Below are 14,826 nucleotides of genomic sequence, written 5' to 3' on the forward strand. Positions count from 1 at the left end.
ATTTTTCTGAGCTGTCGGTGTTTGGGGCTGTCCCATCTTTACCTAGTGCCTAATTTCCATTTTGTTCTAATTCTCCCTCCCTGCATGTTGTTTCTCCTGTACCAGCCTTTGCTTTCACATTTTGACATATTTCAAAACACCACTTCACTTCCCACCCAGTCTGTTTTGCGAGCAGCACTGTCTAGGCTCTTGCTCTAACTATGCCAATTATTGAGCTTACTGCTCTGAGAACTTAACATCGACTAGCCTTGGAGAGAGAAAAGGCAAAGAATCAAGCACCACTCATTCAATTTAATTAGAGCAACTCATAAGTTTTCAATTAGTGGTTAAGGAATTAACTTGTTGCCTCACCGTTTAAGAGTATATGATTTTTTTTTCACAAAATAACTCACAAAAATGGCTGCTGTGGCCCTCTTCATCAATAACCAAAACGTAGATGCAATGAAGGTGAACTGGTTAAGCTATTGAATATTGAAGCCAATTACATGGAAACAGCGGAGGTCAGGAAGCTTAGAAGACACTGAATCCACAGGGAGAATGTATTGTCAGTCAAACACAATTACCCTGATTATGCTATTGCGCTCATTAACACTGTTATTTTTTAGAAGAGGACCATGTGGTTTGGTAGATGAAATAAGAGGTCATACCTCTGACAGTTTCTTTTCAAAGAGTAAATCAGTAAGACTTCCTCTTCATTATCTTTTCTTTTAGGATTTAAGGGTACATTATTGACAAACATTTATTGTCATTATACTCTGATTGGGCAAAAATAGTCATGCATTATATATTTTTTCTTCCTGGTTGCCTCCTCAAGACACTGGCAATCATCCTGGAATCGGTCTTCCATTCTCCACTATGTGTATGTGTACGTGTACGTGTGTGTGTGTGTGTGTGTGTGCGTGTGTGCGCGCATATTGGGGATTTTCCTTATATCTTCAATAGGGTGTATTTAGTTATCTGGTTATATTTATTTTTTTCCTGTGATGAGTATTTTTTCTTCATCATTTGTGACCAGCTATAGCAGGGCTACTTGTCTTCCGATAAGTCTATTGACTCTTAAGTAACTGAAGTATAAAAAGGAAATGATCATTTAGGAGCTCAGTTAATCAGAGTAAATTATGCAGATCTAGACCAGTATGTCAGATTACCAAGGACATGCCTCTTTATGATCCATGAAAGGAAATAGTAACATAAAGATCTCTTCAAAATGCTCATATTTAAATTTGCTGTTTAAAATGTTAAATACTGTGACAGGCACTACATACAAATCTTTATGGCAGACACTGTCATAAAGGATGTGGTGGGTTTGGCAACTCTTGAAGTCGATGGGACTTCAAGGTGGCCTTTCCTTATAACCAATTCAACTTTATATAACATTGTTCTTTCTAATCTTGTACACCTTGGTATTATTTGAATAATATTTAAGCAATCAATTTTAAGAACAACTTTTTTTATGTGCTTGGGTTTTTTTGGATTTAAATATTCAGAGGTCAAATTACATTTGCTTTCAAGAATGTGTTTGCCTTGGTATCCTGCATAAAAGTCTTTACTTATGGAAATACATTCATAAAAATAAGTACACTGGCTAGATAATGTGTCTCCCAAAGATTTCTATCAGATAATAACCTGAAAATGTCGTGTGGTGCGTTTTAATACTTACTTTTCTTTTTGTGGCCCTGGGTGCTTTAAGGAAAACTAAAAGAAGTATTAATTGTGCATTTGTTAATCCAATTTATGGGAACTGGAGCAACCCAGAGAAAACAGAGGTAAGTGGTAATGAACTGTATTGTTTCAGAACGGGGCACAAGCCTGCACACGTGCACACACACACACACACACACACACACACACAGTGTTGTCTGGACATGTTCCCATATCATGGTTAAAAGATGTGTTTTAGTGGAATTATTTCTCCACTAAAGAGATGGCATGGGAAGGAGTTTCAGTCTCTCTAAATATGCAATGAGAATTTTCCATTTCAGGATGGTTTCAATCTGCTTGTAGAATCAGTTCACTGTTAAATGGCTTTGTGGTCACTGTTCATACCCAAATAGAGCTGACGAATCTGGAAAATATCAGTTTAACCCACAAAGTATTAGTCATCTACTCACAGTAACTCTTCATTGACTGTTCTTCATGTTTTATTCCCAAACACAAAAGGGAGGATAGCGTTCTATGCTCTCTTTCAATTCAGGTGTGGGCTGTGAGGATTGTTACCTGATAACTTAGAAAGAGAAAGGAGGAAGGAAAAGTGTGTTACATCTTTCTTGGCCTCTTTTTAGGGCTATTCCTTATCGGTGCAATATGAAGTAGGCTAGAGAGAAAATGGCAAGTATAATAAAATCTCTCTCACCCCTTTCTTAAATAGGTAATATGAGCATCCATCTGGGTATAAAACAGGATTAGCCATAACACATCACTTCTTCTGTATGAAAGCTTCCTTACATCTGATTTTAGAAATATTGTATCAAATTCATTCTCTTGTGAAAGTGAGCATGTAGAAAACCAACTTTCATTTTCTCCTATTATTTTTTTAATGAAAATCCTCCATAAAACAGTTGTTACTGTTGCTGAAACCGAGTAGCAAAGGTTTCAGATCAGGTGGTTTCTAGTATTTTTGAGTGATGTGGTTGAAGTCTAACACAACCCTTGACTTTTTTATTTCTGTTACCTGATAACTTAAAAAGAGGAAAGGAAAAATTAAGGGTATTGCATCTTCAATAATGATGTCATATACACTTTTAGTATTGTTTTGTTAGGAATGAAAGGAAGAAGGAAGATATTTCCCAGAACACAGAATTAATTTGGATGATTTGCCAAGTCAGTCAAGTCGTAGAATAAAAATGAAAATGTAGGGCTTCCCTGGTGGCACAGTGGTTGAGAGTCCGCCTGCCGTTGCAGGGGACACGGGTTCGTGCCCCGGGCTGGGAAGATCCCACATGCCGTGGAGCGGCTGGGCCCGTGAGCCATGGCCGCTGAGCCTGCGCGTCCGGAGCCTGTGCTCCACAACGGGAGAGGCCACAACAGTGAGAGGCCCACGTACCGCAAAAAAAAAAAAAAAAGAAAAGAAAATGTAGCCCTACTTAATGGATAATAAACAAATAAATAAATGAATATTTAAGAAACAAAATGTAATACATCTTCTTGACAAAGTAGGAAGGTGTAATATAAACCTATTTTCATTTTTACTAAAGAAAAGAAAACTTAATCATTTTAGTCTTTAGCGTAGCTTAACTTTTAGTATCTGAAAGTTACAAATGATGTAAGGAATTAAAATGTGTTTTAAATTTGACATTTTTATATTTATCATTCCTCTTTCATGTTTTTTTCTTCCGATTAAGAATGGCTAAGAAATCCTGTCATAGCTCTAGACTTTTGTTGCTATTTTGATTTCTGTTGTTTCAGAAACAAATGACTTTGTATTAATTAAACTAAGTGCACCTTCCCTGACATTGTAACAGAGAAATAGACTTCCCCGAAAATACTCTTCTGAACATTCTTAGAGAAAATTCTCATATTCTGAAATAGAAATTGAGAGAATAGTATAATGAAAACCACATACCCATCAGCCAACGTCAACAATTATCAACCTGTGGTCATTCTTGTTTCACCTCTACTGCCACCTATTCCCTTCACCCACCAGAATGGTGGTGATATTTTTTTAAATAGACTTAATTTTCTTTAGAGCAGTTTTAGGTTCAGGGCAGAACCTAAAACTTTCCATATACTCCCTGCCCCCACCCATGCATAGCCTCCCCCATTATCAACATCCACCACCAGAGGGGTAGATTTCTTACAATTGATGAACTTACACTGATATGTCATTATCACCCAGAGTCCATAGTTTACATTATGGTTCACTCTTGGTGTCAACCAGAGTGTTTTTAAGCAAATTCCAGATATCATTTAATTTTACCTGTACAAACTTCAGTTGTACCAGGATAAGAACATAAAAAAATATATAACCACAGTAACACGCTTAAACATTTAATAATAATTCCTTGACACAATCAAATATTCAATCAGTGTTCAACCTACCCCAATTGTCTCATAAGTAAGTAGGGGGTTTTGTACTTTGTTATTGTTGCTATATTTTTAAAATCATGATCCATATAAGGTATATGCAGAGGTGAGGATGAGGCAGTGACTCCTATGCCACTAGAGGACGCTGGGCGTACACCAAGACTAGGCCTGCGTCAGTGGTTCAGGCGGTGTGGACTGGAGGTGCTGAAGTAGGAGCTGGTGATGCTCTAGTTATTACTGCAATGAAAATCCATTAAAAATTCACCTCAATCTGCATGATCTGGAAAGAAGTCTCTTATTTTAACGCCTAAAATCATAACTTTTTTCAATGTGTTTTTCTTTAGAGTTCTATGTACTCCTTCTCAAATCCATTATATGACACAACATCAGGAAGCCTGGAGACTGAATCTAATCATCTCAAATAGTACCATCAAGATCAAGTATGCTTGGGACTTCCCTGGTGGTCCAGTGGTTAAGACTCTGAGCTTCCATTGCAGGGGGCGCGGGTTTGACCCCTGGTTGGGGAACCAAGATCCCACGTGCTACATGGTGTGGCAAGAAAAAGAAAAACCAACCAACCAGCCAACAAACAAAAAAAAGATCAAGTATGATCTTATATTCCAGTCCGTGAAATCTGATAGAAACTCATGCAATAGTAAAAATAGGAGGGATTCAGAATACTACTCTAATTATTACATTTACAAATAAATTGTCTTATGGAATATATTGAATGTTTTCATGGAATCTGAATCAGAACCTTATCTTCATTATATATATGAATAGTTTGATAAAATGTTCCACTTAAGTTTCTTGTTTTCCTTTCATTTTTTTAAAGGATGAATCAAATTGTTTCAGATCCTGAATATAAAGATGTTTTAAGATGCTTATTTAGATGCCATTGACCTTAGAAACAAAGTTGAACTGACTTAGTATACAAACTAACTAGCAGGAATGGGTGGACAAATCATAGTAATCCTAACAACATAACCATGAGTAAAATTTATTTCTGCATTTTGGAAAAAATGTGATAAATTATCATCCTAAACTTCCTTTCATTCAAATAATCATTTAACATCTATCTTTACATAGATATAAAAATATTGCTAAAATATATGTCAAGAAGCTTTGTTGTTCTGAACGTAATAGAGAGCCCAGAAATAAACCCACACACTTATGGTCAATTAATCAACAACAAAGGAAGCAAAAATATACAATGAAGAAAAGACATTCTCTTCAGTAAGTGGTTCTGGGAAAACTGGACAGCTACATGTAAAAGAATGAAATTAGAACACTTCCTAACACCATACACAAAAACAAACTCCAAATGGATTAAAGAACTAAATGTAAGACCTGAAACCATAAAACTTCTAGAAGAAAATGTAGGCAGAGCACTCTACATAAACTGTAGCAATATTTTTTGGATCTATCTCCTAAGGCAAAAGGAACAAAAAGCAAAAGTAAACAAATGGGTCCTAATTAAACTTAACAACTTTTGCACAGCAAAGGAAACCATTCACACAACGAAAAGACAACTTACTGAATGGGAAAAAATATTTTCAAATGACATGACCAATAAGGGGTTAATATCCATATCCAAAATATATAAACAGCTCATACCACTCAATATCAAAAAAATAACCCAATTAAAAAATGGGCAGAAGACCTGAATAGACATTTTCCCAAAGAAGATATACAGATGGCCAACAGGCACATGAAAGGATGCTCAACATCACTAATCATTAGACAAATGCAAAGCAAAACCACAATGAGGTATCACCTCATGCGGGTCAGAACGGCCATCATCAAAAATTCTACAAACAATAAATGCTGGAGAGGGTGTGGAGAAACGGGAGCCCTCTTGCATGTTGGTGGGAATGTAAATTGATACAGCCACTATGGAGAACAGTATGGAAGTTCATTAAAAAACTAAAAATAGAACTACCATATGACCCAGCAATACCACTACTGGGCATATACTCTGAGAAAACCATAATTCAAAAAGAGACATGTACACAATGTTCATTGCAGCACTATTTGCAATAGCCAGGACTGGAAGCAACCTAAGTGTCCATCGACAGATGAATGGATAAAGAAGATGTGGCACATACATACAATGGAAAATTACTCAGCCATAAAAAGGAACGGAATTGAGTTATTTGTAGTGAGGTGCATGGACCTAGAGTCTGTCATACAGAGTGAAGTAAGTCAGAAAGAGAAAAACAAATACTGCATGCTAACACATACATATGGAATCTAAAAAAAAAAAAAAAAAGGTTCTGATGAACCTAAGGGCAGGACAGAAATAAAGACTCAGACGTAGAGAATGGACTTGAGGACACAGGGAGGGGGAAGGGTAAGCTGGGACGAAGTGAGAGAGTAGCAGCATTGATGTATATACACTACCAAATGTAAAATAGATAGCTAGTGGGAAGGGGTGGGATGGGGAGGGGGAGAGCGAGATGCAAGAAGGAGGGGATATGGGGATATATGTATACATATAGCTGATTCACTTTGTTATACAACAGAAACTAACACAAGACTGTAAAGCAATTATACTCCAATAAATTTGTTAAAAACTAAACAAATATAATCAAGATCTTTGCCTAACTTCTTAAAGAAGCAGTGAATTAAAATTCAGGTATGGTTTTAGTAAAGACCTCAAAGCTAATGCATGAAAAATGTAGAGAAGGTGCAAAAGAGATAATGAAAATGATTATCCAACTTAAATTGACTTGTTTCATAGGAATACTGAGAGAATTCATAACATATGTAGCTCCTGATTGAGACTAATGACAGAAAATCTACAGAGCCTAAAAATTAAGATACTCTTAAAAGTGTTCAAAATTTTCTTCGGGAGCAAGTTAAATGTGCTCTAAAATATTTAAGTCAAATATTTGTGAGGTCTTATAAATATATATGTCAATTCTATGAAACTAAACTAATAAAATTGATTTTTCTTATCCAATAAGTAGAAGAGGTAGATGCTTATGTTGTTTTCATAATTTAATGTAAGATTTAGAAAAAATTTATTTTTATTTGCATATTTCTTCCTCTGAAAACTTTTTGATATAAGTCCAAATTTGCACCATTGTGATTTTTAAAATAGGCAAAGGAAGAAGAAAAATAGAGGAAGGGACAACAGGAAGTATACGGAGTCCACAAATTATATAACTCAGCTTTAAATCATAAAAACATCTCAGATTTCACAATGGACAGAGAATCTATTGAAAACAATTTTTTTTTTTTAAGCTGGTGGATGTCAGGAGAACAGATACTAATGAGTAGTGCTGACAGATTCTTAGGACTTTGAGTGCACAAATATTTAAGACAATATCTTATTGCTAACTGGATTCACGTGACCAACCTGCTCTTTCCCAAAATATACTTTAAGCATATTAATAACAATAGCAACATTAATAGCAAGCTAATAAGTACTAATTATCTGCCAAATACTGTTCTAAGTAGTTTATGTGTTTTAACTCACATACATGGAAATAATGTGCTGTATAGTATGTTAGCCACGTGTGGATATTTAATATGAAATTTAAATTAGCTAAAATTAAATAAACTTTTAAAGTGCATTTCTTTAGTTGTACTAGCCACATTCCAAGTGCTCAGTAACCACATGTGGCTTGTGGCCACTGTATTGCACAACACAGAGAACATTTCCATCATCACATAAAGTTTTCTCCGAGAGCACTGGCTTAGAACAATATTGAAATATTTTCCTGTGAATAGCACAGCAGTAATCTCTATAAATCTAATAAGCACTAAAAATATTTCCCAGTATGTATATTTTAACTAGAATCAGCCAAATTTTAGCATAGTAATGTTATAAATAAGACAAACCATGTTTAGCTGTAAGCAAACTAGCAAACATATGTGATAAAGAAGCATATTTTAATAGTGCTTTCTTGGTATATAAATATAACATATCATTCTGTTATACCCATATCATCTTTGCCTACTTTTTTCTACATTTAGATGGCATTTTGAAAGAATTGTGTAAAAATTTGCTTTTCCCTTTTCATCTTCATGGCTGTCAATCATTTTTCACATTTATCACACCAAGAACTGAAGATTCATGACTCCTTTAAATAATAACCGCCTTGTATTTTGCATTTAAGGGCATGTACTTTAGGTAAACCAACTACTATATTCATGGCAATGTCTTTCGCAATAAGTAGTCTTAAACTTTATTCTTAAAAATAAAAACCAGGGAACATCCATAAAAGGACTCTGAATTTTTTTCCAAAAAGCCTTTTAAAAAATAAGATTTCAAGTATATATTTCACTGTCTGAACAATGACAGCTTTGTGAGTCTTAGAAGTAGTTATTCTGCTTTTCTTTGTATCAACTTGCAGAATGCCTGGGATTTCTTTGCTATTGTATCTAGAAAATCAGTTCAAGGGTTAATGTCTAAAATAAGTAACATCAAATTCAAGACCTTGCTCTTTAAATAATTAGAAGTGAAAAGACACCACTTTCTACAAGCACCCACTTTGTGAAATTTCAGTGAAACTGGTTGCATGCCATATCTTGAATTAAAGAACTCATTAACTATGAAGCAAAGTATGCATGCAAATAAATAAAAGAATGAATGAATGACTTAAAGATCTTAAAGATCCACTTAAAAATTCACATGATACATGTCATTAAACATTCTGAGAGAGTAAAGAACACATTCTCTTCTCTAGAATGTGGAAGCAATAATAAAGAGCTTTTTATTCTTCTAATTTTTAAAATGTTTATTTATTTAGGCCTGGTTCTTGCCCCTTTCAAGACAACTCCCTCAGAGTTTTATAATATTTTCCCAGAGTTGTGTTACTAAGAAATCAGCTGAGGAAATTAGCATAATTATCTGCAGTCAGTATATAATTTGGGGCCAATAAAAGAAATGCCAGCGTAAGAGATCAGGAATAAGAAACCTTGTTTCTCTATCAAGCTTTTTATTTTATTTTTTTAATAACAGACAATTAGTCTATCACTAACCATAAACTAATGGCTAAAGAAAAAAATTAGTCACTGTGGGATAACTATATTGTCATTAATTTGTTCAACAAATATCTGTAAAGAAATATTTACAGTGAAAGAAGTGAGACAAGGCAGTGAGACAGTGAGAGGAGAGGTAAGTAACAAACACTCTATATTATGTGGATTCATCCCATCTGGGACTTCTATCCTCCCCTCGATGCTGATCTCATAACTCTTCTTTACATTGTTAGCACCCAAGTTTCTTCAAATATCTAAGGTAAGAAATTAATAAAATAGAAAACATATAAAATGAAGTGGATCAATAAAACTGTGTTGTTTCTTTAAAAAGTGTAATAACCCCCTGATGAAACTTTGGGGAAATAAAGCATAAAATGAAAAAGCTCTTAGGAAACAAACCAAAGAAAAAAGATAATGTACAAATAGCCAATGTCAGAAATGGAAATGATAAAATCATTACAGATCCCAGAAATAGGAGGGTAATGACAGTATTGTAAAAAAAAAAAAAGACAAAAGAACTTTACAACCAAAAATATAAAAATATCAAACTCTAGAGGAAATAAACAAATTCCTGGAAAATTACAAATTTCTAAAAAAAACTTAAGAAGTAGAAGACCTAAGTAATCCTATACCAGTTAAAGTAATTGATCCATACTTCATCTTCCTTCAGAAACTCTAGGTTCATAAGATCCACTAGCAAATATTATAATACTTTAAAAAAATAAATAGGGCTTCCCTGGTGGCGCAGTGGTTGAGAGTCCGCCTGCCGATGCAGGGGACATGGGTTTGTGCCCCGGTCCAGGAAGATCCAACATGCCGTGGAGCGCCTGGGCCCGTGAGCCTTGGCCGCTGGGCCTGCGTGTCCGGAGCCTGTGCTCCGCAACAGGAGAGGCCACAACGGTGAGAGGCCCACGTACCGCAAAAAAAAAAAAAAAAAGTAAATAATGCCAGACATATAAACACTTCAAGAGAACAGGAAAAGAGATAATGCTTCCTAACACATTTTATGAGGACAGCAAAATTTCGATACAAGCTCTGACAAAGACATCACAATAAAGGAAAATTTTAGGTCAATGTTACTCATAAAAACAGATGTGAAGTACTAAATGTATATTTTTTATTATGAATATATCACTGTTTTCATATTTATTCCACAAATCTAAGTTTAACTTTAAAAATCAATCATTAACAGAATGAGAATAAAAGCACATGATCATTTTAATATATGCATAAAAAGCATTTGGTCACTACAACATCTGTTCATAATAAAAAATATCTTAGAAGACTAAAAAGAGAATTTTTCTAATGTGATAAAAAGTGGCTACAAAAATACTCACAACTATACTTAATGGTGGAATGTTGATTTCAATTTGGTATTAGGAATGAGCCAAGAATGGCCACTAATACCACTTCTTTTAAAATATTTGAACTTTTTACTGGTGATCCTAGTGAGAAAATAAGACATAAAAAAAGAAATATATATATATATAAGTATTGGAAAAGAAAAAATACATTGTCATTATAGATAGTATAACAAGTTTGTTAGATACAAGAATAATATATAATGCTCAATTGAATATATATCTTGAAGAAACATAAAACAAATTATTTTAAATGAAACTATCATAATAAATTTAAAATAAATACATTGGAATAATAAATCTTACAAAAGACATATATGGCCTAAAATATTGAGAGATATTAAAATAGGCCTATAAATAGATACAATATTTGATTTTTCCAAATTAATCTGTAAAGTCAATAAAATCCCCATCAAATTCCTGTCAGATGGTTAAGACCTGAGAAGCTGGCTCAAATTTATATGGAAACACAGTGGGCCAAATTTAGCCAGGAAACTCTGAAAGAATATGGTCTGAGGAGTTCTTTACTGTATATCATATACAAAGTTAGAATAATTAGTGCATTGTGGTGTTGGCATAAAAATAACCAAATCGACCAATGACACAGAATAGAGATCCCAGAAACAAATACTATATACATGGGTACCTGACTTACCCATGTGGCGTTGTGGAACAGTGCAAAAAGGAGGACATTTTCAATGATAAGCTTAAACTTCTGTTTCAATTTAGAAAAATAAGGGCAATCTGACTCCCACTATAAACTTTACATGAAAATCATCCCTAGGTGGATTTTACTGTATATGTAAAGGTAAAAGGCACAACAATTAACCTCCCAGGCTGACCTAGAATATAGAAAAATGTGATTATTATCTCCAAGAAGGGAAGGACTTCTTAACCAAAAAATTAACCATAATTAACAATCAATAAATTGGATGACATTATATTTAGAAACTTCTGCTCAACAAAATTGAGACAGTGAAGAATGAAACACAGCGTGTGAGAAGTTATTTGCAACCTATAAGCCCAAAAAAGAACTTATATGTCTAATATGTTTTAAAACATTGTAAATCAAAAAAAAAAAGAAAAAGAAAAATTGACAAGCCACTTGAATAGGAAATCTACAAAAGAAGATGAGTCAATAAACATATGAATAAATCCTTAACCTTATAAATCATCAGGCAAATCCAAACTAAATGTGCCAGTAGGTAACACTAGATGTTAGGCTAATATATATCGCTATATGCAAGATAGAATGACTGAAATTTTAAAAGACTGACAATACCAAATGTTGCTGTTGCGGACTGAATATCTGTGCCCGTCTCCCGCAATTTAGTATGAGGTCATGAGTGTGGGGCCCTCATGATGGGATTAGTGACTTTTTAAGACAAGAAACCTGAGAGCTTGCCGGCTGTCTCTCCTCCCTTAAGCATACAAAGAAGAGATCATGTGAGCACGAAGTAAAATGGTGGCTGCCTACAAGCTAAGAGACGAGGCCTCAGAATGAAACCTGCCTTGCTGGCACCTTGATCTTGGACTACCCAGCTTTCAGAAATGTGAGAAATAAATCTTTATTGTTTAAGCCACCCAGTCTATGGTATTTCGTTATGACACCCTGAGTTAACTAAGACAGTGAGCAAATACCAAGGATGCTGCCTATACAAAGTATACAATGACAAGGAAATGAAGCAACTGAACCCTTCATACTTGCTGGGGATGGTGTAAATTTGTTTGTAATTATCTACTAAGGCTGAGCATATGCATACCCCATAACCCAGCAATTCACCCTCTTCAGGAATTGCATACATATGTGAATCCAATAAATATATGCATCCAATAAAATGTGCAATCAACAAAATTGCATACATATGTGCATTAAGAAATGATGATTCTTGCATTATTTGTAATAGGGAAAATTCCAAATATCTGTCCATTGTATATACATATATTAAATAAAGTGTAGCCTATTAATACGCTAGAAAAATATATAACAATGAAAGTGAACAAACTATAGGTATTTGCAACAACAGTGATGAATCACACAAGCATAATGTTGAGTAAAATAGGGTAGATGCAAAAATATCATACATATTAGGAACAGTATTTAGGTGTGAAAGTCCAGAAGGTAAAACCATGAAAGAAAACATGAAAGGAGATATGCAATATTGGCAATGCCCTACTCTTTTTGACTTAGGTGCTGTAACACAAGTATGATCTTTGTGATAATTCATGAACTATGCATTTTTAAATGTTTTTGAGATATAATTCACATACCATAAAATTTACTATTTTAAATCGTAAAATTCAAAGGTCTTTAGTATATTCAACTACTATGCATTCATCATCGTTCACTAATTCCAGAATATTTCTATCACCGCCCCCTCAAAAGAAACTGTATGCTTTTTAGCAGTCAATTCCCAGCTCCTCAAATCCCCTGGCAGTCACTTATCTACTTTCAGTCTCTGCAGATTTGACCTGGATACTTAATAGAAATGGAATCATACAATATGTGACTTTTTTATGTCTGACTTCTTTCACATAGAATAATGTTTTCAAGATTATCCATCATGTAGCATGTATAAGTACTTCTTTACTTTTCATTTTTGAATTATATTCCATTGAATGGATATACCACATTTTTAAAATCTATTCCTCAATTGATGGACATCAGGATTGTTTCCACTTTTTGGCTTTTCTGAGTAGAACTGCTATGAACATTCATGGACAAGTTTTTATGTGAACATATGATTTCAGCTCTCTTTTGTATATACCAAAGAGTGAAATTGTGGATCATAAATTAACTCTATGTTTACTTTTTCAGGTACAGCCAAACTGTTTTCTATAATTGCTGCATCATTTTACACTTCTACCAGCAATGTTTAGGGTCCCAGTATCTCCACATTTTCACAAAGATTTGTTATTGTCCATATATTTTTTATAGCTACCCTAGTTTTTATGAAGAGGTATCTTATGGTTTTGATTTGGATTTCCTTAATAACTAATAATGTTGGGCATCTTTTTATGTGCTTACTGGCCATTGTATATCTTCTTTTTTTTTTTTCTCCTCTGGTTGTTTGTGACCTAGGTGAAATAAGTCAGAGAAAGACAAATACTGTATGATCTCACTTATATGTGGAATCTAAAAACAAAATAAAACAAAACAAAAATGAACTTATAGATACAGAGAACAGTTTGATGGTTGCGAGGCTGGGGTGGGAGGTAGGGGAAATAGGTAAAAGTGGTCAAAAGGCACAAACTTCCAGTTATAAGTAAGTTCTGAGGATATAATGTACAGCATGGTGAGTATAGTTAATAACACTGTATTGCATATTTGAAAGGTGCTAAGAGAGTAGATCTTAAAAGTTCTCATCACAAGAAGAAAAACTAACTATATGTGGTGACAGATGCTAACTAAACTTATTGTGGTTAGCATTTCACAGTACACACACACAGCAAATCATTATGTAATACACTTTAGTACAATGTCTTATGTCAATTATATTTTAATAAAAGTGTAAAAAATATAATTATTATAAAAAAGTAATTTGTATTAGTGAATTTGAAAACCTGGATAAAATTAATAATTTTCTAGGGAAATGCCAATTATAAAAATTGATTCAAGAGATCACAAATAGCAAATAGCAAAGAAAAATATAATTTTGACTCATGTTAGTTATAAAAATTGATACCAAAGTCCTGGATTAAATTTTACCAACTCTCAGGCAGGCTAATTGATTTTTTTCTGATGGGAATTAGTCTATTAAGCAATATCCCTGTGTCTTGCTAAAGTTAGTCAGGGTAGGTTTCTGTTGCTAACAACCAAAGAAAACCAACTGAAGCATAAATTGGGGCTTGCCTTAGTCAACTTGAGCTGCTGTAACAAAAAATATTTTAGACGGGGTGGCTTAAACAACAAAAATTTATTTCTTACAGTTCTAGAGTCTGGGAAATCCAAGATCAAGGTGCCAGCAATGTAGGTTTCATTCTGAGCTCTCTTCTCTTAAATTATAGGCAGCTGCCTTCTGTGTGCTCACACAACCTCTTACTTGTGTTAGGGCAGAGACAAGGAGAAATAAACTCTCCTTGTGCCTCTTCTTTTCCAGGCATTAATCCTATCATGAGGCCCCACCCTCATGACCTCATCTTAACCTAATTACTTTCGCAAAGCCTTATCTCCAAATACCATCACATTATGGTTAGTGCTTTGACATGTGAATTTTGGAGAATACAAACTTTCAGTCCATAACAGTGCTGTTACATGGGACCCGCAATGGTATTTTGTTACATTTTTCATAGATCATAGGTGTGGGAAACATATCAAGAATTGGCTGAGAAAATAATAGAATAAGAATGTAAAGTTCAGATCTTAATTTAGACAGTGACCTGTGATTGTAGAGCAAGAATGGATTACAAAATCTATTCCTTCAGCTTTCTAGTAATTCCTTCATTCCTT

The 14,826-nt window shown here is 34.2% G+C and overlaps 1 protein-coding gene and 1 long non-coding RNA gene across 2 annotated transcripts in view; one reads left to right on the forward strand and one right to left on the reverse strand.

Moving 5' to 3' along the window:
* Positions 1–5,259, forward strand: part of MALRD1 (MAM and LDL receptor class A domain containing 1) — a 604,410-nt gene extending 599,151 nt beyond the window's left edge. The window contains exons 40-41 of the mRNA XM_027121490.1: positions 1,691–1,766; positions 4,368–5,259. Of these exons, the coding sequence (XP_026977291.1) occupies positions 1,691–1,766; positions 4,368–4,448 (157 nt within the window). The 3' untranslated portion in view covers positions 4,449–5,259. The remainder of the gene's footprint in view (positions 1–1,690; positions 1,767–4,367) is intronic.
* Positions 5,260–7,081: 1,822 nt separating this feature from the next.
* On the reverse strand, positions 7,082–14,418 carry LOC113628322 (uncharacterized). The gene is made up of 3 exons (XR_003435987.1): positions 14,305–14,418; positions 10,353–10,460; positions 7,082–9,269 (listed from the first exon to the last, which is right to left on the reverse strand). It is a non-coding gene; the product is annotated as an uncharacterized LOC113628322 (long non-coding RNA).
* Positions 14,419–14,826: the final 408 nt, after the last annotated feature.

This window comes from Aethalodelphis obliquidens, unplaced genomic scaffold (genome assembly GCF_003676395.1).
Source record: "Aethalodelphis obliquidens isolate GAN/ISIS:26980383/991018 unplaced genomic scaffold, ASM367639v1 scaffold23, whole genome shotgun sequence".
Classification (NCBI taxonomy): Eukaryota; Metazoa; Chordata; class Mammalia; order Artiodactyla; family Delphinidae; genus Aethalodelphis; species Aethalodelphis obliquidens.